At 34.6% G+C, this 24,691-nt stretch overlaps 1 protein-coding gene and 2 long non-coding RNA genes across 5 annotated transcripts in view; 1 reads left to right on the plus strand and 2 right to left on the minus strand.

The window, feature by feature from the left end:
* LOC103929838 (probable disease resistance protein At4g27220) lies at nt 1–16,501 on the plus strand. 2 transcript variants are annotated; one of them, XM_048564537.1, is made up of 8 exons: nt 1–214; nt 349–461; nt 924–1,067; nt 4,505–4,655; nt 7,488–10,267; nt 10,395–11,159; nt 11,250–11,762; nt 15,354–16,501. In XM_048564537.1, the coding sequence occupies exons 5-8, from the start codon at nt 7,571–7,573 to the stop codon at nt 15,480–15,482; spliced, it is 4,104 nt and encodes a 1,367-aa protein (XP_048420494.1). In that variant the 5' UTR covers nt 1–214; nt 349–461; nt 924–1,067; nt 4,505–4,655; nt 7,488–7,570; the 3' UTR covers nt 15,483–16,501. The 2 variants fall into 2 exon arrangements, with proteins under 2 accessions (XP_048420494.1, XP_048420493.1); XM_048564536.1 differs by lacking the exon at nt 15,354–16,501 and adding an exon at nt 13,329–13,649 and having other exon boundaries at nt 2–214; nt 11,250–11,854.
* Nucleotides 12,642–24,691, minus strand: part of LOC125468589 — a 25,539-nt gene continuing 13,489 nt past the window's right edge. Inside the window, exons 1-2 of one of the 2 annotated variants that reach the window (XR_007250990.1) lie at nt 14,150–14,293; nt 12,642–13,144 (exon numbers count right to left, since the gene is read on the minus strand). This is a non-coding gene — a long non-coding RNA (uncharacterized LOC125468589). Of the gene's footprint in view, nt 13,145–14,149; nt 14,294–24,691 lie in introns of those variants that run through there. The other variant, XR_007250991.1, reaches the window with a different exon arrangement.
* LOC125468581 lies at nt 16,449–18,123 on the minus strand. Its single transcript, XR_007250977.1, has 2 exons — nt 17,658–18,123; nt 16,449–16,682 (listed from the first exon to the last, which is right to left on the minus strand). It is a non-coding gene; the product is annotated as an uncharacterized LOC125468581 (long non-coding RNA).

Raw genomic sequence — 24,691 nt, forward strand, 5'->3', positions numbered from 1 at the left:
TATTAACCCTTCCCCATTCAAGTTATCTGCTCATATATTTGCATTGCTGAGGTAACATAATCTGTCCTTCTTGATACCATTCAATATTCATATTTTCTAGGAAATTCGTGAGTACCAATGCGAGTACCAGACACATGAGTTGTTACTGAATAAAGCATAGATTTCAGAACTTTTATTATGTCGGACAGTTGCATTGGATTGATTTACAATACAGGTACATACATACATATATATATATATATATATGCATCTTGGAAACTCTTTCTTTTCAATATTTGTTGTGTTAAGTGTTCATTTTTACCCGTGTGACCAAGAAACAAAAATGATGGTTTTACATTATATTTCTAGCAAATCCGTGAAGCACCAGGTTCCAGTACATATTGTTGTTGAACAAGGCATAGATTTCAGAATTTCATTTTTTTCTCTACCAGACAGTTGCATTGGGTTAATTTACAATACAGGTATGTATGTGCTTCTTTGAAACTCCATTTCTTTTGAATATTTGTTGTTTAGGTGTTTGTCACTATATGTTATTGTGTTTTGATGTCCATCGACGTCAACTGAAATTGAGCTAACTCCCCCTTATAATCAAATATTTAATTTTCTCATCGCAATACAAAAAGTTTGAAATCGCGTTTGCTATGTGGTGGTGAAAGGTAAATTATTTAAAATTTGCATACTATAAAATAATAATGAGTAAATAAATATACACATGCACTGAAACCATCATATATGACTTTACAACCTTAAAATTCAATTTTCTTTAACTAAAACTCATCATAGTATATTTTCTTAACAAAAACTCAATGACTTAACATATATATTTTATTGCTTCTCCTGCCTATATTGTTAGAAAGCTCTTATTAACTCTTCCTCATATATTTGCATTGATGTGCATAATCTGCCCTCCTTGTGCATGCTAGCATTCAACATTCAAATTTTCTAGCAAATTCGTGAAGCACCACTACCAGTACCAGACTTATGATTTGTTGCTGAACAAAGGCATATATTTCATAATTTTACTTTTACTCTGCTGCACAGTTGCATTGCGTTGATTCACGATACAGGTACGTATGTACTTCTTAAAAACTCTATTTCTTTCCAATATTTGTTGTTTTAGGCGTCTGTTTTTACCTTGCCTGATCAAAAAAAACAAAAGTGTGAGTTTTACATTCTAGTGCCTGCCGAATATTGTATTTCAACTGAGCTCCAACACTATAACTAGGCTCCAGCTCAACAATTTTATTGATTAGGTTTGACTTCACACAGTTTTGTACTTTTAGATGCCTAAAATACCCTTACGACAGATTAAAAACAAATGTTAATATCATGATTTCATTGCATATTAATAATAAAAGGAAATGATGCTAGGGTTTTCATTTGTTTTTTTTTTTTCCTTTTTAAATTCCTTAGTTGCTTTTCAAATTTGCATAAATTAGGATTTTTTGTGGTTTAGTTTTTCCGTTTTCAAAATATGTGAGCATTAGTTACCAACAAAATATAAGAATGTAATTTTTTTTTTCAAAATTATTTAATTATAATGTCACATCCCGGCCCGGGAGGGACCACTTCCCGGGCCCGTTCCACTACCATAGCACGATATTGTCCGCTTTGGGCTTACCATTCCCTCACGGTTTTGTTTTTGGGAATTCACGAGCAACTTCCCAGTGGGGTCACCCATCATGGGATTGCTCTAGCCTCCTTCTCGCTTAACTTCGGAGTTCCTACGGAACCCGAAGCCAGTGAGCTCCCAAAAGGCCTCGTGCAAGGTAGAGATGAGAATATACATATAAGGATCACTCCCCTGGGTAATGTGGGATCTTACATATAATCTATATAAATATAGGTAAATTATTTTACTACATATATATATATATATATATAATAACAATAAAATGTGCGTAATGTATGTAATAATAAATGCAAAATAATTATCTACAATATAAAGGATGTGATTTGGTTCAAGATTTATTTTACCTATTTCACATATGGGTATAGGTAAATTATTTTATGTAGATTAAAGTACCTACTTAAAGATAAAAAATGTGATTTGGTTCAAGATTTAATTTACAATTATTTCACATATATAGCTATTATACAAGTACGGGGAATTTTGAACCAGGTGCAACATCCCTAGCATTTAGACTTTTTATTAAACTACTTTCTACAATTTTGGTGCCACTTTTTCTAAAATGTCCTCTTTCCAAAATTCAAAATTACATGAAGTGCCATTAATCCACCAATTTATTCAAAAAATAATATTTAAAGCTCCTAAATCTAGCCATCTATAAACCAAATCCAAAACAAAGAGACATATTATTAAGTTATCAATCAATGATATGTACCAAAAAAACTAAAATTAAATGTACCAAAACTAAAATCAAATATACCGTAAACTAGAATTAAACGTACCAACACTAAAACTAAACGTGCCAATCAACGATATATACAAAACTAAACGTACCAAAAATTAAAACTAAACGTACCAATCGATAATATGAACAAAATCAAGTATGAAAACAAATAATAAATGTATCAATAATGTATACAAAATAATTCTCTCAATAAAATGTAGACATAATAATTTAAAATTTTAATTATCCACCATTTTCGTTATCTTGAAGTTAAAATTATATTTTAATTTTAGGAGAAAAAAAAATATTTTTTATGAACAAATTATAACAAAGAGATAATTTGATAAATATTTTGAACGAAAAACCAAGATTATCTCCTAAAAAATGGCTCAACTAATTGAAGTACAAATTAAGAGATATGAAATTTGCCACTTAGTATTACAGTCCAGTGACATTCCTCTTCACTTGTAAGTGAGAAGTCTTAGGTTCAATTCTCACCAAAGGTGAATTTGAATCACATTATTGCTAGCCTATTGTGAAACTAAGCTCACTCTCTCCTCTCCCTTTAGTATAAATAATATCGTTTGTTCAAAAAGAAAAGAAAAAAAAAAGAGATATGAAATTTTAATTTCAAAAATTACAGTAATAATTTTTAATTTGATAAATAGAGAAATATTGATGTGACCTAATGTACATAAGTTCTTTGATCAAAATCCTAAAAGGCACATATGTTATATAAAAAAAATAAAATAAAAAATAAAAAATAAAATCTTTAAATTTTAAGCGTTTAAATCTAATTAAGTTATATTCAAATGCTAAGCAACCGGTGGGACTTTGTAGCAAGGCTTCATATCTTTACGGGTTTGAGCTAAGTGACGCTTAAGCCCTAAGGTATGAGTTATAGAGGAAAACTAACAAAGATCAACACAAAACTCAAACAAAAGATAAAGACAGAGAAAAAATTGAAAAAAAATAAAATTTGATAAGTTATCTCGCTGGGCTGAAAAACTGTCAAAAACAATGGGTGATGGAGAAAGGAGGCTTGAAATCTGAAACGAACCATGAGGGCTGCTGGAAAAAAATTGAAAAAAAAAACCTGGAGGAGTTGTGGGGCCTATGATAACGGGATGAGGATGAATGAAAAAACAATAAAATAAAAAACATGAAGAAATTAAAAAACTAAAAAAACCTCGATATATCACGTTGCTTATCATATCATGTAAGTATCATACAATATTGGGGACATTGTAATATTATACAATATATATATATATATATATATATATATATCACGCAATCTCACTCAATATTGAATACTTTTGTAATAATATAATACTAAAGAATTGAAGTAAAAATACATGTAATAGTTCATTTGCCACATAAGTTTATACTATCCTAACTCCTCCTTTGATAAAATAAGAATGAAAATAAAATACAACTTAGATTTAAACAGGACAAAAATATCTGATTGTGAATGCTGTGTTGGGGCATTGCTTCTTTGGTTTTAGGCATTTGAGCACCTTCTTGAATGTATAATAAAACTAAAATGCGCTTAATGTATGTAATAATAAATGCAAAACCATTTACCTTGAACAGAAAGGATGTAATTTAGTTTACCTATATTTCACAGGTAGATATAGGTAAATTATTTTACTTAGATTAAAGTATCTACTTGAAGATAAAGAACCTGATTTGGTTCAAGGTTTAATTTACCTATATTTCACATATATAGATACTATCCTTTTACCACACGCTAGCGCGTTTGGCAATTTGCACTTTTAGATGTTATTTTTATTTGTAATTTTATTATTATTTTTGTTTAAATATTTTTTATATTTTTATTTTTAAAAATTAAAAGAAAAAACTACCCACTACATGTGTAGTTTTATTTTGTTAACCTGGATTTTATTTTTACGAAGATTATCATTATATAATAATAAAAAGGAGAATATATATATATATATGTATATTGTATCCTATACAACTAAAATGCTTGCCAAAATAAGGAAAGAAACTAGATGAAATTTAGGATTTCATCATTACTGTAGGTATTAGTAAAGTTTGTTGATATAATTAAGATGTTTTGGCATTGGATGTAAATAGTTTGTAATAAGAGGTTATTTTCTTTGTCTACCTGTCAATGGATTTAGATTCCGTTTACAAGAGTTAATACCGAAACAGACAATTTCAAATGCCCTCAAACAGAAGCCACTAAGCAAGTAAAGGACAACGGGACAAAACAACCTTCCACCTGGCCTCTGTACCAGTACTGGAGTTGCTTGCTACTTTCAATCAGAAAAGGTGTGTTTCAATTTGATATTTAAATATAGGTGGATTTTTGTTTAAAAAATAGAATTACAGGAGTCTATTTATAAAGAATCCTATGTATCAACAACAATTTCAAATAATTCAAGTTCAGAAACACAATAAACAAATACAAATTTAAATATTTTACACAGTGATGATCTTATTTTAAAAGATAATTTTGATCTAGGTAGTTGATTTTTGAATTTGATAGACCCAGCATTCCTAGCTTTTAGACTTTTTATTAAACTACTTTCTACAATTTTGGTGGCACGTTTATTAAAATGTCCTTTTTTAAAAAATTCAAAATTACATGAACTATCATTAATCCACCAATTTATTCCAGAAACAACACCCAAAGCTCCTAAATCTAGCCTTCTTTAAACCAAAATTATTATTATTATTATTATTATTATTATTACTCCAAAATAAAGAGACATAATTATTAAGTTATCCATCAATGATATGTACCAAAAATTAAATTAAGCGTACCAAAAACTAAAATCAAACGTACCATCAACTAAAATAAATTGTACCAAATACTAAAACTAAACATAACAATCAATGATATGTACACACCTAAATGTTCCAAAAATTAAAACTACACATACCAGTAGATAATATGAACAAAATTAAGTATGAAAACCAATAATAAACCTACCAATAATGTATGCAAAATAGTTCTCTCAATAAAATGTATACAGAATAATTTAAAAAAAAAATATAAACATCCACTATTTTTGTTATCTTGAAGGTAAAATTATATTTAAAGTTTAGGAGAAAAATATTTTGTGCGGAAAAATTATAAAAAAGAGATAATTGGATAAATATTTTGAATAAAAAACCAAGATTATCTCAAGAAAAAAAAAATCGCTTAACTAATTGAAGCCCAAATTAACAAACCAATATACAAAATTTTAATTTTGAAGATCACAATAATAATTTTTAATTTGATAAATGGAGAGATGCATGATGCGGTCTAATGCACGTAAGTGCTTTAATCAAAATCCTACAAGGCACAGATACTTGATACCCAAAAAAAAGAAGGGAAAATTAGAATTCTCTACAGTTTTTCTATATTATTTAGATTAAGGGTGGTGCTATCTACACACCCATTTTTACCTCTCACACACCCTTCTCAATTTCGGGCCGTTGGATAGAATGAATTGAAGAAGATCAATGAACAAAAATTTAACAAGGGTGCGTGAGAGATAAAATGGGGTGTGTGAATAGCATTATCCTAGATTAAACATTTGTGCCTTTTTAAAATTTGATTAAAGTACTTTGACCAATAGTCACCCCTATTTTTTAAAATTAAAATAATTTTTGAATTTATCATTTTTTCTGCATGATGCACTTTTCCTTATTTAGTGGAGATATTATTAATTAAACTATATTTTCTCTTCTTCCAAATATGTTTTTTCAATCACTTTTTTTTTTTTTTTTGTTATGCAAACATTTAATATTATTTATTTTTGTAGATGGTTTTTTTTTTTTCGTTTTCAAATAGTTGGTGATCAATATAAAAGTAATTTTTTCAAATTTTTTGTGAAATTATATATATATATATATATTTTTTTAGTATAGTTGTTGACGAATTATTATTATGTACAATACATTACATATATATTATTTGCAAGTACGTTTCAATTTACAAAAATTATTAATTGGTACGTTTATTTGCAATTTTGGTACGTTTGATTTGATACATATTGTTAATATTGGTACATTATTTTTATTTTGGTACGTTTTATTTTGTACACACTGTGTATTGGTACTTTTATATTATTCTCAAGCCTATTTTCTCTTAACATACTAAAAGAAAAACTTATTTCGGTACGTTTGATTTTGGAGGATTTATAAATATTTTAAACTATTTTGGAAAAAAAATATCTCAAATCATAAATAATTATTGCTAAATTGTAGCATTATTGTGAAAATAATTTTGAATCTAACCATTTTTTTTTTTGACAATTATCTCTAATGGAGGAGAGTGTAATCAAAATGTTAGATTATAGGAAATTTGTTACAATACAAAAAAAGTTTAATCAAATCACTAAAAGACATAGATGTTTGATCTAGAAAATTCAAAACCGAGGCGCCTATATCAAAAGATTCCTAAAAAAAAAAAAAAAAAAAAAAATCCTAAAAGGCACAAATGTTTGATTAAAAAATAAAAAATAAAAAAAACCCTTAAATTTTAGGCGTTTAATTCTAACTGAGCCTATATTGTCAAAAACAGTGGGCGATGGAGGAAGTAGGCTTGAAATTTGAAACGAACAATGAGGGCTGCTAAAAAATCCTGAGGAGGTGTGAGGTCTACGGTAACGCCATGAGAATTGAAAAAACAATAGAACAAAAAAAGTATAAAGAAATAAAAGTTAAAATAACGCTACGATATATCAAATTACTTATCATATCATGATATCTTAAAATATTGGGATATCATGATATTATAGGATATCTTGCAAAACAGTTTTCGCGATGCGATATATCACGCTAAAGTACGCAATCTCGCACAATATTTAATACTTCTATAATAATATGGTACTAAATAACTGAAGTAAACATACATGTAATAGTTCATTAGTCACATAAGTCTATGCATGTCCTGGATATTTCTTTTATAAATCTTTGTAACTCGTTTCGAACGATACTAGCTAATTGTTCGTCAAGTATGAAATTTTTTTAAGTAGTGAAAGAGGTTCTAAATTCGAATCTCAGCTGCTCCTTTAATAAAATAAAAATAAAAATAAAATACAACTTAGATTTAAACAGGACAAAAATATATGATTATTAATGTTGTGTTGGGGTGCTTCTTTGGTTTAGGCATTAGAGAACTGAGCGCGAGACATACAAAAGACACCAGCAAAGAGGATCACTCCAGCCATAGTCTTTGATTTCAGAAGGAAATGGAAATTATAATTGCAATTGCCTCAAAAATTGGAGAATGCTTGGTCACACCAATAGGAACAGAGTTTGGCTATTTGATTCATTACCGTTCCAACCTTGAAAGTCTTAGGGGTGAGATAAAAAAGCTTTTTGACAAGAGAGATGGAGTGCAGCGATTGGTGGATGCTGCCAAAAGGAACGGTGAAATCATCAAACCTGATGTTCAGAGTTGGCTAAAGAATGTGAACGACGACCTGGTCAAAAAAGTGTTGCAGTTTGAGGAGGAAATTAGCAAGAAAAGGCGATGTGTGTATCGATGGAGCTTGAGTCGGAGAGCCTATAAGATTACAAAACATGTTCATCAGCTCCAAAACGAAGGAAGATTTGAAAATGTTGCCCATCCTGCACCTCCACCAGAGATATGGTCAACATTCAAGAAAGGTTTTCAGGATTTTAAGTCCAGAATGGCAAACATGAATGAGGTGATGGAGGGTTTGAAGAGGGAAGAAGTACGAATGATCGGGATTTGTGGAATGGGGGGTGTGGGTAAAACCACAATGGTGAAAGAAATCATCGTAAGATTGGCAAAACTAGACTTGTTTGATAAAAGTGTAATGGCAACTGTGTCTCAAAGTCCAAGTATTAGGACGATCCAGTCGGAAATTGCGGACAAAATAGGTTTGAAATTTGAGGAGGAATCCGAGCCCGGAAGAGCACTAAAGCTACATGGAAGGCTCATGGAAATAAAAAGGATCCTGATTGTATTAGATGATGTCTGGACAGAGCCTGATTTTGAGGCTATTGGACTCCCTTCTGCAGATGCTCATAAAGGGTGCAAAGTTTTGTTGACATCACGAGATTGGGAAGTCTGCAACAGGATGGGAAGTCAACCAATTATTGCAGTCCCGACTTTAACAACAGAAGAATCACAGGAGCTCTTTCGAGAAATGGTAGGTGAATCATTCCATGATCCTGATTTACGTTCCATTGCAAAAGATGTCGTGAAGGAATGTGGAGGTTTACCTATTGCAATTGTAACTGTTGGAAAAGCCCTAGAAAAGAAAAACAAGCGTGAATGGGATGATGCCCTTAATCAGCTGCGAAATTCTACCCCAGTGAACATCCCTGGAGTGAATGACAAAGTTTATTCTAGCATAAAATGGAGTTATGATAGATTGGAGAGTGATGAAGCCAGGTCATGTCTTTTACTTTGTTGTTTATTTCCAGAAGATTATGATATTCCAATTGAGTATTTGGTTCGATATGGGTGGGGTCGAGGATATTTTAGCAGCATCGTTACTTTGGAAGATGCAAGAAATAGAGTGCATTCTTTGGTTGACCAACTAAAAAGAAGGTTTTTGTTACTAGATGGTGGCATGAGTGAGACTACAAAAATGCATGACATAGTTCGCGATGTTGCCATATCGATTGCTTCAAGAGATCCACATCGATTTCTGGTAAGAAGTCATGCTGAAAATAAAGAGTGGCCAAATTTAGCTACATATGACACAATCTCACTGGTTGGCGATCTGGAGATTCCAGTTGGTTGCCCAAAACTTGAGCTTCTACAGACGATGAATGGACGTTTTTCAAAAGGTAGCATGGACATCATTTGTAAGGCGATGAAAGAACTGAAGGTTTTAGCTTTGGTGGGAATGGAAATGGAAGACCTAGGCTCATCAAGATCACCAGGAGTACTGAAGAACCTGCGGACCTTGATCCTAGATGGGTCTGACTTTGATGGCATGTCTACTGATGTTATTGGGGGTTTGGAGAATTTAGAAATCCTCAGCTTTCGTGATTGTGCTTCCATGCGTGAGTTGCCGAGGGAAATTGGACGACTTAAACAGTTAAGGTTGTTAGATACGACAAACTGTTGGAAACTTGAGGTGATTCCACATGGTATCTTCTCCAGCTTATGTAGACTTGAAGAGTTGTATATGATGGGTAGCTTTGATAAATGGGACCTTGGAACAGGAAGAGAAGATAAGAGGATGGCAAGCATTTCTGAGGTGATGTCTCTGTCTCATCATTTGAAGGTTCTATCCATAGAATTACCCCCCAATTTCATCCACTTGTTGCCAAAAGACGTAGTCTTGAAAAGCCCAACAATAAAATTCGCTATTGGAAGTACCAAGATGCTTTCGGAGATGTTTTCGGAGATGACAACTTATGCATTCAGAAACTCACTAATTATTGATGAAGGTGATGCAAGGGAGTTGGAGAGTCAAGCAGTTAGGCTCTTGTTGAAAAAATCTGAAGATTTGTTTTTGTGCAAAGTTAAGAATTTCTCTGTCCTTACTGATTTAGACCAAGAGGGATTTCAAGATTTGAAATATTTGACTCTTGAGCATTGTCCAAATACTGAGTATCTTGCAAATGGAACAAGTGTGACCCAGCAGACACCATTTCCTCACATACAATCAGCTAGTCAACTTCCGAATAGCTTTTTGACCAACCTAAGATTCCTTCGATTGTTCAATTGTGATGTCTTAAAATATGCCTTTTCACTATCAGCAGCGAGAAACTTGGTACAACTCGAGGAATTAGATATTGGTGACTGTGATCAAATGGAAGAAATTGTGTCGAAGCAGGGGAGGGAACATGAGAAGGAAGCTGATATAATATATTTCAATAAAGTAACCAAATTGAGTCTCTCGTATCTACAGAGTTTGGTTGGTTTCTTCCAAGCCAACAAGCTATACTCCAACCAAGAGGTATGTCCCACTCTCCAATCTCTATGATATCAGGAGGCAGCCGATATGTGGAAATTTGAAATTGTTACAAAATGCTTAAGTTGGTGCTTAATTTTTCTTTAACTGATAATGATTTTTTTTTTTTCAGGAAACAACGGCAAGGGTTGAGCATCAATCTGTAGGAATATTTGAAAAAGCAATATTTCCATCAAAGTGCATTTCATGGTTTCCAAGTTTAGAAGAGGTAGAATTGCAAGCTATTGAGTTTGAAGGCGTGCTATTTGATCTGAAAATCCATATAGTTATGGATGGGCAGACAGCTCCAACATGTCCCCAGTTACGTAAGTTGAAGATATACGGATGTTCGTTTACACACTTGTGGAAAAACATTCCGTCTGGATTCCAGGGCTTCCAAAATTTGAGATATTTGTATGTGAGTGAATGTTCTGGTCTAGAATATGTGTTCTCGCATTTAATTGCCTCGGAACTTTTGAATCTTGAAGAGGTAAAGATAGGTGGATGTCGGGACATGGAAACTATAGTCAGAATCACAGAGGAAAATGAAGAAGAGGCGACAAAAGACATGATTTTGTATCCGAGGAAACTGAACAGATTTGAACTAGTAGACCTGCCTCGTCTCACGAGTCTTTGTCCAGCGGGATCTACATTTCAATGGTCATCCACAAAAAATATGCACGTGCACGGATGTGAAAAATTGAAGACATTGGGTGCTGTAATTCCACAAAGAAAGAAGTTGGAGAATAAGTCCGAGAAGGATTCAACAAGTCATGATTTCAGCACTCCTCCAACACGTTCATCAAATTGGTGCCCTGCTGGATGTGGATGCGCACCGTATTCAAGAGCAAACGCCCAACGCCCCATTGAAATATTGCCACGTCCAATTAATCAGGAGGTAAGCTTTTAAATCAGGTTCAATTAACCTCTATAATTACAACTTTTAATTAGTATTGTATCTTCTTGTTGATCATGTTTAATTTTCTAGGTTACACCAACTAATCTTGAGGACTCAAATGATGATGATAATCTTGAAAATCTTTCTGTAATTGACTGTAATTCAATGGAAGTGATTTTCCAACTCAAGGGACCGGAGCATGTAGAAAGTAGTCACTCCGTTGAAGCATTCAAAAAATTGAGGTACTTGGGGTTAGTTAGGTTGCCAAGTTTAATGTGTGTTTGGGAGACAGGTAGTTCACAACCAATGTTCACAGGAAGCAGTTTCGGAAACTTGAAATTGCTGCGGGTCTATAGTTGCAACCAGTTGAAATACTTGTTTTCTTCGTCCATAGTCAAACTTCTTGCGAGTGTAGAGGACATAAAAGTTGGGAAGTGTGAGCAGATGGAAGAAATCGTTGCGGCAGAAGAAGAAGCAGGGGAAATAATTACATTACCTAAAGTGAAGTCCATCGAGCTTGGAAATCTGCCAAAACTCAAGTATTTTTGTGGTGAAGCTTATACTTTGAAGTTGCCGTCTTTGGAGTTATTGAAGGTTATTAATGTGCAAGACTTAAGGCCATTTGATTCTAAGCTTGTTGACACGCATAATCCCCGATTGCAAGTAAACCCCGCATTTCGACAGGAATGGACAAGGTATGCTTTAGATTAATGTTTCTAATTTGCAATCACTTTTGTGTCCACCTGGAAGACCGCATCATCAATATACAACCACTAAACCAACAAAGATTTTCTCCTAAACAGTAATGCTTCAAGTTGTTTGTTCCAACTCTTTCGATCCTTAATGTTTTTACGAAGGACTGAAGAATAGCTAGGTTGATAATTTACAGTCAGTGAGCTATATATGCTCAATCTTAAGTTTCTATTTATTCAACCAACATATACGTTCTGGTTTTGAGCTACAAGCATAATATGGCAAACACCACCAAAATTTTTACTACAAATTTAGGGAAAGCATAATCAACAGTTCATATTTAGTTTGACAAAAGATTTCTCAAAATTTAGTCAAATACCATATAAATGTGCATATGTTCACACTAAAGTGTATTTAAGTAATTTTATTTTTTAAAACTCAATACTATCTCAAGAAAACATGTCTTTTATTTCTAAAACATGAAGGATAACGATGACAAATTGTACAGTGACGATGAAAATGAAGATGACGAATCTATGTGGTGGATGAAAACGTCTAACACAATTGATTGATCAAGAACAAAGGTTAGCATGTTTCCATCTCCAACTTCTTTTAGGTTTAGTAAAAACTGATGAAATTATCTATAAAGTAGTCAAAAAATTATTCTACCATGTTTTATAGAATATATACATACATGGATAGTACTTAAAAAATTGAATAATAAGGATCGTCAAACCACATTCTGCTACCTAATTGATTTTTTTGAGGTACCCAATGCAAGTCGATCTATGATATGCAAGTACTAACCTTGAGAAGCCATTGATATGAACAAGATTGAACCATGATCAGCAACGAACAAGCAAAGATCTTCATCTCTCTCTACACGCCTTATGCACTCCTATATGGGGTAGTGTTTTGTGCTAGAATAATGTGTATAAAAGTGGGACCTAAGCCTTATATTTATAGGTGAGAGTATTAGGTTTCTCGCCCATAAAGAAAACCCTAATACAGATCTTTAGCACCTCTAAAATCCATGAACTAATAGGATTGATATTCCCAAAAATTATTGCTATACTTAACCATAAGTAATCCGGAATAATCAAATATTACTTCCTTTCTTATATCCTTAATCAAATATTACTTCCTTTCTTTTATCCTTTCTTCCAATAAAAGTCCTACACCCAATAGCAGTTAAGATGGAAGAAGCTTTTCGGATCAGCAACTGCCTCAAGAAACCTTTATCAGATTCCACAATAATATTGGAATAACCCTTTTCAGTTAGCATGTCTCACCTGATGTACAACAAGCATAACCGTTTTGAGAAACACATATACAATAAACATAACTGTAGTGCTAAGTGACTTGAAAATTAATTTTGTCCTTAAACCGCTATTTTCTGAAACACATGTACAATAAGCATTACCATTTCAACTTATTCCAACTTCAGTGATTTCTAATATTCTCCAATGCATGCAGGACAAGAGTTTACAGAACGTTGTGGCTTCAGCAATTCGTTTACCATATCATATGTACAAGTCAATAAAAGGTCATTTGTTGCACCAGAATTTCATTCCAAAAATACTATTTATGTTGCTTATTTTATGTATTATAAATTTCGACTGTGATTATTACTGTTTGTTTCTAAATTGGTGTTTGCTTATTTGTTATGATAATTTGGAAAAGTTGTCTCTAGCTACCAATATTTGCATTTCAATTTATAATGCTAAAAGTTCTGTAATACCATACACGTAAAAGATGAATGACATGTTTGTAGAATGACACATGTAATATTGATCATACACATGTAAGCTAAATAATATTATGATACACTAATGTAAGTTCAAGCAACTTCAAGAGAGAATTTCCTCCACATTAAGTCTTAAACATCTACTGGACATCTACAGTAAAAAAGGAATCGGGCTAAGCTATTGCCTTCATCATAACATGATTTCGGCCCCCATTTTCTAATTCCGTACCACATTTTCACATTCTTTCCATGAATTTTATAATTCCTATGCAAAAGTGTTCCAATGAATTATAAAATTCCTATGAATTTTATAATTTTATAATTTTATAATTCCTATTCACAACAATACAAGGTTCTACAGAGTTCAAGCCTACACCATGTTATAGACATGCTTCAACCGAGAACGTAATCGTTAGGGGTTTCAACAACTTCACAGATACAATAATTAACATAAGTCTCATCTCCGACATTCACACACAAAATCGAATAAAATTCGAAATCAAGAATCAATCCCAAAACTGAAAGTTGAAAATTTGGAAAAAGAACTTACATTGGAGAACAGCCCACGAGAAGAGGATCATTTCTACCTCTTGGGTCGAGGTCCAATTCCGGTGATATTGACCGGAAGTTGGCCGGTTTTGGTCACCGTTTCTTAAATTAGAAATTGAGGAAAATCGCCTATGAATTTATAGAAACTAACTTGGGGATTGGATAAAGGACGGCAAGAGCATTCTGGATGTGTAGTTTGAGAGCTTTTGGTGACCCGTGGACGACAGAACTTTTGTGTCGGCACTCGGCAGTCGTCGGCTTGCTGTTTAATGGGGCTTCTGTTGTAGCGCAAAAGAGGAGAAAGGATACCGGAGGAGGAGAGAAAATGGTTTCTCCTACTTTTTTATCTTAATTCTTTTATACATTTATTTTATGGAATAAACTCTATTATTTATCACTAAAACTGCGTTTGGTACGTGAGATAGGACGGAACACGTTTTGATGATAATAATGACTAGAAGTAACATAGTTTAAATTCGTCTTTAATAATAATTGAACATAAAATCTCTCACTTACAAATTACAAATAAAAAGGAATACATTAATTTTTTGCCACTTTTAATACACATCTAAATAAAAAGGAAAGAAATAAAATAATTTGAAATAGAAATGAAAAATAAAGGTAATCTGGCAGCATAAGGTAATCTGCCATGGTAATACAAAATTATCATACTATCCTTAAACTTTATAGTTCCGTGAAATCTTCATTTATAGTTCCGTGGAATCTTACTGTAAGTGACTGTAATTCAATGGAAGTGATTTTCCGTGGTAATACAAAATTATCATACTATCCTTAAACTTTATAGTTCCGTGGAATCTTACTGTAAGTGACTGTAATTCAATGGAAGTGATTTTCCAACTAAAGGGACCGAAGCATGAAGAAAGTAGTCACTCCGTTGAAGCATTCAATAAATTGAGGTCCTTCGAGTTACAGAAGCTGCCAAGTTTAACGCGTGTTTGGGAGACGGGCAGTTCACAACCGATGTTGACAGGAAGCAGCTTCGGAAACTTGAAGTCGCTGCGGGTCTATTATTGCAACCAGTTGAAATACTTGTTTTCATCGTCCATAGTCAAACTTCTTGTGAAATAATTACATTACCTTAAGTGAAGTCCATCAAGCTTGGAAGTCTGTCAAAACTCAAGTATTTTTGTGGTGAAGCTTATACTTTGAAATTGCCGTCTTTGGAGTTATTGGAGGTTGTGAAGGTCCAAAGCTTAAGGCTATTTGCTCCTAAGCATGTTGACACACATCCTCGATTGCAAGTACGCACCGCGTTGGGAGTGGCTAAATGGATGGGGGACCTCAATGCCACTCTAAGGTATGCTTTAATTTAAGGTTTCTAATTTTCAGTCACTTATGTGTGCGTATTTAAATACACTATTTTTTAACTCGATTATATCTCAAGAAAACAGCTGTCTTTTAATTCTTGACGTATGAGTGGGATTCCTAATGTTTTTATGAAGGACTGAAAGATAGCATATTATGCTTAATCTTAAATTTCTAGTTATTCAACCAATAAGTAGGTTCTGGTTTCGAGCTAAAACATAATGGCAAACACCACAAAAATTTCGACTACAAATTTATGCAAAGCATAATCAACAGTTCAGATTTAGTATGACAAAATTTTGTCAAACTATACACACACACACATATATGTATACATGTAATGTGCGTATGTGCACACTAAAGTATATTTAGATATGTTTTTCTTCTTTTGAAAACTCAATTATATCTCAAGAAAACATTTGTCTTTTATTCCTAACACAGGACGGGTGAAGACGATGAAATCGACAGGGAGGACAAACACAATTAATTGATCAAGCACAAAGGTTAACATGTCTCCATCTTCAACTTCTTCTAGGTTTAGTAAAAACTGATGAAAATTATCTATATGGTACTCAAAAAATCATTCTACCACGTTTTATAGAATATATATATATACAAGTTTAGTACTTAAAAAATGAATTTAGTCCTTAAGATGCTATTTTCGGAAACACATATACAATAAGCATAACCATTTCAACTTATTTGAATTTCAGTGATTTCTAATATTCTCCGATGCATGCAGGACAACAATTCAAAGAAGGTTGTGGCTTCAACAATTCTTTTACTATCTCATATGTACAAACCAATAAAATGTCATTTGTTGCACCGGACTTTCTTTCCAAAAATACTACTTATGTTGCTTATTTTATGCATGTATAATAAATTATATGAACGGGTACAAACTTATTTTTATTCTGTACTTTGACAAGTTTTAGATTGAAAGTTAATTAAGAGATTAACTGAAGGTGTGAGAATAAAAACCATAACGGAAATCATATTTATCTATGCATGCTTAATATTTGACAAAGAAAAAAATTCTGAAATAAATGTCAACTCACACCTCTGGCTAGCTCTACCTTGAGGAGCCTTGTCTACCAAAAAGGTAAGTTGAAGCACCTTCAAGAGATAATTTGTCCACTCACACCTCAAGCAACGTTCACTGAAGATATGTATTCTGTAGCACGTTTACCCCAAACAAAACACAGGTTCTGGACAAAACCAAAGCAAACTACTGAAATCAACCCGATTCGAGCCAAGAAATGAGAAATGCTTATGTAAAAATAAATGAATATGATTAAACAAGAAAAACTTTACACTACTCAAACTTGCAATCACTCAAACTACAAGCATTATAAACAAACAAGGAATCTCCAACACACCCATACACCCATACACCTCAGGACCTTATCAACAGCAAAAAGCACAAGACTAACTAGGAAAGTCGAATCTCAATTACCCACACACGCATGCATAAAGCGGCAACAAAATTTCATCCACATCCAGTCTTAAACATGTACTGAACAGAAGGCAATTCAAACCAAAGTTAGCTGCTGTATACAACAGAATAAACAAGGAACCAGGCTACGCAACTGCCTTCATCGCAACATGATTTTGGCCCCCATTTTCTAATTTCCTACCACATTTTTACATTCTTTCCATGAATTTTATAATACCTATGCAAAAGAGTTCAATCTAGGGGATTCAACAATATCACAGATAGAACAATTACCACAAATCGAATAAAAATTTGAAATCAAGAATCGATCAAACATCTACTGGACAGCAGGCAATTCAAAACCAAAGTAAGCTGCTGAATACAACTACAATAAACAAGGAATCAGGCTAAGCTATTGCCTTCATCATAACATGATTTTGGCCCCCATTTTCTAATTTCCTACCACATTTTCACATTCTTTCCATGAATTTTATAATTCCTATGCAAAAGAGTTCATTCATTGCCTATTAATAATAATACAAGGTTCTACAGAGTTCAATCCCACATCATGCTATAGACATGCTTCAACTATCAACCGGGAACGTAATCGTTAGGGACTTCAACAAATTCACAGATACAACAATCACCATAAGTCTCATCTCCGACATTCTTACAGAAAATCGAATAAAATTCGAAATCAAGAATCAATCCCAAAACTGAAAGTTGAAAATTTGGAAAAAGAACTTACATTGGAGAACAGCCCACGAGAAGAGGATCATTTCTACCTCTTGGGTCGAGGTCCAATTCCGGCGATATTGGCCGGAAGTTGGATGGAAAACCCTGGGTCACCGTTTATTAAATTAGAAATTGAGGAAAATCGCCTATGAATTTATAGAAATTAACTTGGGGATTGGATAAAGGACGGCAAGAGCATTCTGGATGTGTAGTTTGACAGGCGTTGGTGACCGGTGAACGACGGAGATGTTGCGTCGGCAGTCGTCGGCTCGCTAAGAGAAGAGGGAGAGAGGATGCGGGAGGGAGGGAAGAGAGACAAAAAGAAAAGAAAAGGACAAGAAATAAAGAAATTTATAATAGAAATGAAAAATAAGGGTAAACGGACAGCATAAGGTAATCAATCAACCATGGTAATACAAAATTATCATACTATCCTTAAAACTTTGTAATTCCGTGGAATTCTTATTTTAATTCTAATGGTTAAGCTCACAAGTTTGTATTGATGCGTACTACGAGAAAATAGCCCAATAGTTGCTGGATATGGTCAGAAAATAGCCTGAAAGGAGACTGGTCCGCAGGAAAACTGGAAAACTCACTGAAAACTGGGTAAACTTTAAACGTTCATAACTTCTTCAATACTCAACGAATTGAGTGATTCAAAAACGAAAATCATACTTTTCGACGAGATGAAGAGAATGTTACCTTTTTCGATGGCTAACTCGCCGTGGTTTGGCCGAAAAACGGCTTGAAAGTGGCTAACTCGAAAATGGTTAGCCACTCTAAAATGTTGCCCTTTCTCACTCATATGCACGCCCAGTGATATCTGAAGTAATTTCTCTTCACTTTGGCTCTTTGCATCTCACCAGATGTCAAAAGCCCTGGTTTTTTATTTTTTATTTTACTTTTTCCTCTGTAAATCTAATTTAATGAATTTTTATGTGTACCCTTGCAGTGGTATAGGAAGATTTTTGTAGTATTTCTACGTGTTGGATGATACTGGAATAATTATTGGGATTTTGAAGAATTTTTGGTTCGTATGATATATTTGCTAAAAGACCCAAAATTTTGAAGTAGAGAGGCGGTATTTGAAAAGAAAATCATTTGATGAGTCAATGGAGTCATCATCGTATTGGAAGGAGAACGACAAAAGCTCGAAACAAGCTTGCGTCGAAATCAACTTGGAAGATCTTGTTGTTGATCCCGGGTTGCACACTTGAATTTGGGATTAGCATCCAAATGTTCGAGTTCGAGAGCAAGTTCGAAAAGCATATATTCAAAAGTGTCATTTTCAGACTCGAGACCATGACTTCCCCCACAAGAATACCAGTGAGGGACCAATAAGGTTTATATCTGCTTGGTTTATGAGTTTCCGACTTGGTTGGAAGATAGTATAGCAAAAGATGCTTCGTATTGTTTATGTTGTTATCTGTTTAAGCTAAATATGGGACAGCAAGCTAGCGGTGATTGCTTTGTTAGTAAAGGGTTTTCGAATTGGAAGAAGGAAAGGTTGCAGGGTCATGTTGGAGGACGGAATAGCGCCCTCAACCAAGCTTGGAGAACTTATGATGCTTTATTAAAGCAACACCAAGCACCAAAGGAATGTAAAACTTTTTTGGATGTATCAATTGTTTGTATGAGGTTTCTTTTGCATCAAGGGCTTATATTTTGTGGAGGCGATGAACATGAAGGTTCAAACAACGAAAGAGTTTTTCTTGGACTCTGGAATTTCCAATGTGGTCGCCACGAGAAGTTAAAAGTTATCACATTGAGAAATCCTCCCTTAAGTCTGAATTTGACTTCACCCAATACTCAGAAGGAGGTCATAACTGCTTTTTCAATGGAAAGCATGTCTTTAATGATAATGGTGGTTTGCACTTTTCCATTTTTATCGATGAGCTTCATAACATGTCTTCAATGAAGCAATTGGCTATTGTAATACGTTTTGCGGATAAAGGTCATATGATCAAGCCTTTTTTTATGCATTGTACAAGCCGTTAGTAATACTGCTGACTCACTTAAGGCAGCTATTGATGATTTCTTTTCTACCCATGGATTAAGCTTGTCAAAGCTAGGGGGCAAGGTTATCATGGGACAAGTAATATGCTTGGAGTTGAATAGTATTAAGACACTAAAAATGAAGGAGAAAAAGTGTGCATTTTACGTTCGTTACTTTGCTCAAGGCAACGAGAGACCCGAAACGCCCACATCCTTATGAAGGTGTGCCGGCATTCTCCAAAAAGGACGTGGTCGTCTCGCTTGAGGATAAGTGAGTGCTCCAAATAATTGTTCGTCATCCGAACGACCCACAAGAAAGGCTGCTTATTGTTGGCCAAACCTCGTGCCATTTCAGCTAGTTTTTACTGTCTATGAATGTTGTGTTTCCTAGGCTTACATAGATGACAGAGTTGTGTGCTTGTTTATTGAGCCATGACATACAACTCTGGTCCTCTTTCAACAAGCTTGTAGACTGGGATGGAACAGTTTGTGCAGAAGACCGGTAGGAAATAACAGAATTTGGTATTCTTTCTTAAGTCGTGACAACGATGATTGTTCAAGGCTGTCCTGGTGTTCCAAAAGACGGCTGAAGATGACCTTGAATCGTGTGTTTTCACTAGTAGTTGCAGTAAGCCGTCCAAACCTCTCACATCTTAGTGGTTGGAGTCTTGGTGCCTGTTCCAGCATTATAAAATCTGTACACAGAATGGTCAAGCATCAGAGATTTTAAGGTTAGTGCAGACATTTGCAAAAGTTGTAAAAACCATAGTCATCGAGTCTTATTTCCCATAAAAATGTTAAAATCAATCAATTAATTGATCAATTTGATGAATTTACATCTCATAGTTAATATGTCTAGACAGAATTCGAAAAATTTGAGATGTCTGATTGTTACCTTGAATTGGAAAGTAACCATCTTATAGGAATTGCTTGGTAAGTCATCATGTTTGCTGCACTACTAGTAGTCAATATAATGCTAGGCAACACTAGGGGCGCGTTTACTAATCTGTAATCAAATTGAGAGGAATTGAATTGATGAGGAATTAGATTGAAGAGGAATTGAAATGAAGTGGAATCAGAATCAGGTTTCTATTGAAGTTGTTTACTAAAACTGTCTGGAAACGGCGTTGAATTGATGCTGAGTCCATAGAAGTTGTTTACTAATTGTCATGCATCGAAATGAAAACTAATGTCATTACTAAAATGCCCTTATTCTAAATAATCTATATTATATGCTAATCTTTTTTATATTTAACAAAAAAAAATTATTTTATTTTTAATTTCTGTGAGAAAGGCTTTTTAAGTCCTTTTAAATTCAATCTGATCAATCATCTTCATTCTCTGATCTGCTGACAAAACGCCTTTTCCTCACCTTTTCACTCACGCTTGACCGCGACTACCCTCCCTAAGATTTCGACCATTCTTTGCTCTCCCTCCCTACCTCACCATCAAGGATTCAACGTAAGCCTTCTATGTAAATTTTTATTTTTGGTTGATTTGATTATGCTCTGCCCTGACCTTCCCTATGCGGTTATGCGTAATGATTCAAGCTAATATGTTGTTGAATGGTTGATCTTTCAAGTGTTTTAAGGATGCCCAATTGCAATCTTTATCCCCTATAAATTCTAACGAGAGTCTGAATTTGTAGTCTTTGGAATTAGAATCGGCAACTGAGCCCCAAATCGAAAGAGTTCGACACGGCAATGCACGGGGTGCAGAGAGGCGGCGGCGGAGGAGCACATAGCTGTTAGAGAGGATGGCGGAAGACAATGAGAAGATGGAAGGGAGTGCTGAAGGTGAAGGGTGTTTTGGGAAGAAAATTTTGATTTCGGATGAAGCCTTCTTCCCGGAATCCAAATACTACCTCCGTGTAAGTAATCCAATTCCGCCAATATTAGGAATTGAACTCCTGATTTTACATGGGTCCCGCAACACTGTGCATTCCGATTGAATTGGTAAACAGAAGAATGATCATGAATGGGGAATGACTCCTATTCCGCCATTTCCTTTCCCCATATGTAAACACGCCATAAATGATTAGCCACCTCTTATGTACACATCATAGATGATACATGAAATCTTGGAAATTGGACTTGTTGTATTGGAATTAGTCTCTTCTTCCTTTTCTAATATACTCGTTTATTCACAAAAGAAAAAGATAGATAATTATCGGTAGCTGTTAGAATTCCTCTATCACACATCGGCCAGAAAGCCTAAGAACAAGCCCTTTAAATAGAATTACCCAACTCCAACTATCACTGAGACCTTTGGATTAAAACCCCACACCTGAAGGATTGAGCAGGTCTCTAATTAAGGACAGTATCGGTGTTGTTGGAGTGGGCCCGTGGCCTGTCTACCTGAAATTTAAGATGTTAGTATTCCTCTATCCCACATCAACCAGATGGCTTGAGAATAAGCCTTTTATATAGAATTACTCCACTCTCACTAACACTGTGGTCTTTTATATTAAAACCCCACACCTGACAGATTGAGCAGGTGGCTAAGTGGGGACAGTATCGGTGTTGTTGGAGTGGGCCAATGGCCCGTCTACTTGAAATTTAAGATGGTATCAAAGACAGGGGACGGCCCTGTATATCCACGTGAACGGATGGGTTCCCATTGACCCTACGCAAACGGGTGAGCCCCAACTTGGCTCCACGTAGACCAAGAGATACCACGTGAACGGATGGGTCCACACTGGCCCCGCGCAAACGGGTGAGCCTTAGCTTGGCTCCATGTGGTTGTCGATATGTGGAACTTCACGTGTGACCCATAAAATGGGATCTCACGTGCAGGGAAGTGTTAGAATTCCTATGTCCCACATCGGCCAGATGGCTTGAGAATAAGCCCTTTATATAGAATTACCCTACTCTAACTAACACCGATGTCTTTTGTATTAAAACCCCACACCTGATGGATTAAGCAAGTGGCCAAGTAGGGACAATGTCGGTGTTGTTGGAGTGGATCCATGGCTAGTCTACCTGAAATTTAAGAGTAGCCACCGGATGTAGGACAAGGAGGAGGGCAGGTTGAAATAAACGCATCGTTCGCTTAATTTTGAGCTAACTCAAGAGCTACCGGGGTGTGTTTGTTTGGGCTCCTTAACGTTCACTGGACTAGACACCAATGTTTGGCAGGTATAGGGATCACGTTTAATGGGATTATGCCGGATTGGCCTCGACTACCTCCTTCACTAAGAGCTCTTAGCTTTGTCTGCTTCGTCTTCGTCTGCATCTACCTCTCTTTGACTTCCTTAGCTCGCTTCATCTTCCTCTTTGTCTTCCTCAAATCCCCAACCCACTGCAATTAAGCTTTCATTCTTCCTAGGCTCGCAATCAATTGATTCAGTAACTCCAGCTCTCGCACCACCGAACATCGTGCATGCAGCTCCAGATACCACTCCACCAACCACCGCATCCTCCTCTAGGCTGCCAAACGCTAGGAAGTTATCTCCTTACATCCAAGACTATCTAAGCCTTCCATCTCTCTCGCAGTTTTTAAGTCCCAGCGGACATCAAATTTCCCATAATCAAGACGAATTAGGAATTGCAATGTTGGATACGTAGAATTTCAAAACGTCCACTCCTCTTGGGTATCAACTACAAACGCACAAATTTGCCAAAATCAAGACAAAGTTTCAATCTATCTCCAAGCTTGTGCTTTCTTCTAGGCCTCGACAAGTTCGAGAACGAGGAGCTCATCAAATATGGCTTCCTTGAAGACATTTGGCAACTCCTTCCCCCAATTCTTTGTCTCTAATTTTCTGAATTACCAAATCCAATTTGCAATTTGTCCCAATTTTTCATTTGAAAGATAGAAAATTTGTAGTTGCATTTCTTGTCAAGTTTTGGAATTTTCTGGTCATGCATCAAGAATTAACTTGAATGTTAGAAGCTTGCTTAAGGTAATCGGCGATAGAATCAAGATAATCATTCGGTATAAATAGTGTATATGTTCTTCCACTAGAGGGGGATGATTGGTTTTTGATGATTTTTGAACTAGGTATTTTGAAATTTAGCATTTTGGTGTTGGATTAGGGAATTGGATGTTGAAAATTTGGATTGAAAATTTTAATGGTGGTTGAAATTGAAGTTGAAGCAAATAATTTAAATATTTTGTAACATATATGAGTTTATTTTTTATTTTTAATTATCCTGTTTTTTAATTCGACACTGTACCAAATACTTCACTAAGTTAGTTCAGTTTAGTCTATTTTAAGACAGTCCAACTTAGTCCCTAAAGCTAGTCCAGTTCAAGATAATCCTATACAACAAATGTACCCTAAAAAAGTTTAAAATTTTGGGGTAGTCTTTTTAAAATTCATTTAAAATTATGCGTATTAAAAAACTTAAATATTGTGGAATTTCATTAAATTAAGGATTTTGGTGGATTACACTGGACTTGAAGATGGTATACATACCAAAGGATCCAAAGGCTTTAAACAATCTTACCATCCCCCAAAGATTATGTGGGATTTCATTTATACGTGAGTATTCCATATGCCACTGCATTTAGGAATGAGCACTTGGAATCGGAAATTCGAAATCAAAACACGGATCAAATTAAATCGCACCAAATGATTTGAATTTTACGATTTAAAACGATTTTGGTTTGAATCCGAACCGTAGTATGAAGAAACGTTTTGGTTTTGCCTTTGAACATCTGAAATCAAGCCGAAACCGAATCACACCGACAAAATTAAGAAATTATTTAATTTAATATCAGTGTGGACTAGCTGATCAAGGAGGATGATACATCATTACATCTGCACCTGAACGAAAAGGCCCCTACTATTACTATCAAAGGTCTCAAAGGTATAGAGTACGTTCCGTATAGAGCATCTTTAAATGAGATGTCAAAATTGTCACTTAGACATACAACAATAAAAAATAGCAGCAAATTTTCTCCAACCGAACCTTCAATTTCTTACGTGGCGCTGAATCATTTGAAGGCAAGGCATTTTGCTATCAAATTTGACAGCATATGTGAAATTCATTAAATGATATTTTTATGGATTAATATAATATATAATAAATGTGGTTATGTTTTTGA

This window comes from the organism of the source record quoted next, unplaced genomic scaffold (assembly GCF_019419815.1).
Source record: "Pyrus x bretschneideri cultivar Hongxiangsu unplaced genomic scaffold, Pyrus_bretschneideri_v1 Contig39, whole genome shotgun sequence".
Taxonomy (NCBI): Eukaryota; Viridiplantae; Streptophyta; class Magnoliopsida; order Rosales; family Rosaceae; genus Pyrus; species Pyrus x bretschneideri.

What these genes read in the sequence shown, in the direction of transcription:
- LOC103929838 (XM_048564536.1), top strand. Translation starts at nt 7,571, where the DNA reads ATGGAAATTATAATTGCAATTGCCTCAAAAATTGGAGAATGCTTGGTC. An exon ending in AGCTATACTCCAACCAAGAG is followed by an intron (nt 10,268 to 10,394) that starts GTATGTCCCACT and finishes TTTTTTTTTCAG; the next exon opens with GAAACAACGGCAAGGGTTGA. An exon ending in CACGTCCAATTAATCAGGAG is followed by an intron (nt 11,160 to 11,249) that starts GTAAGCTTTTAA and finishes TTAATTTTCTAG; the next exon opens with GTTACACCAACTAATCTTGA.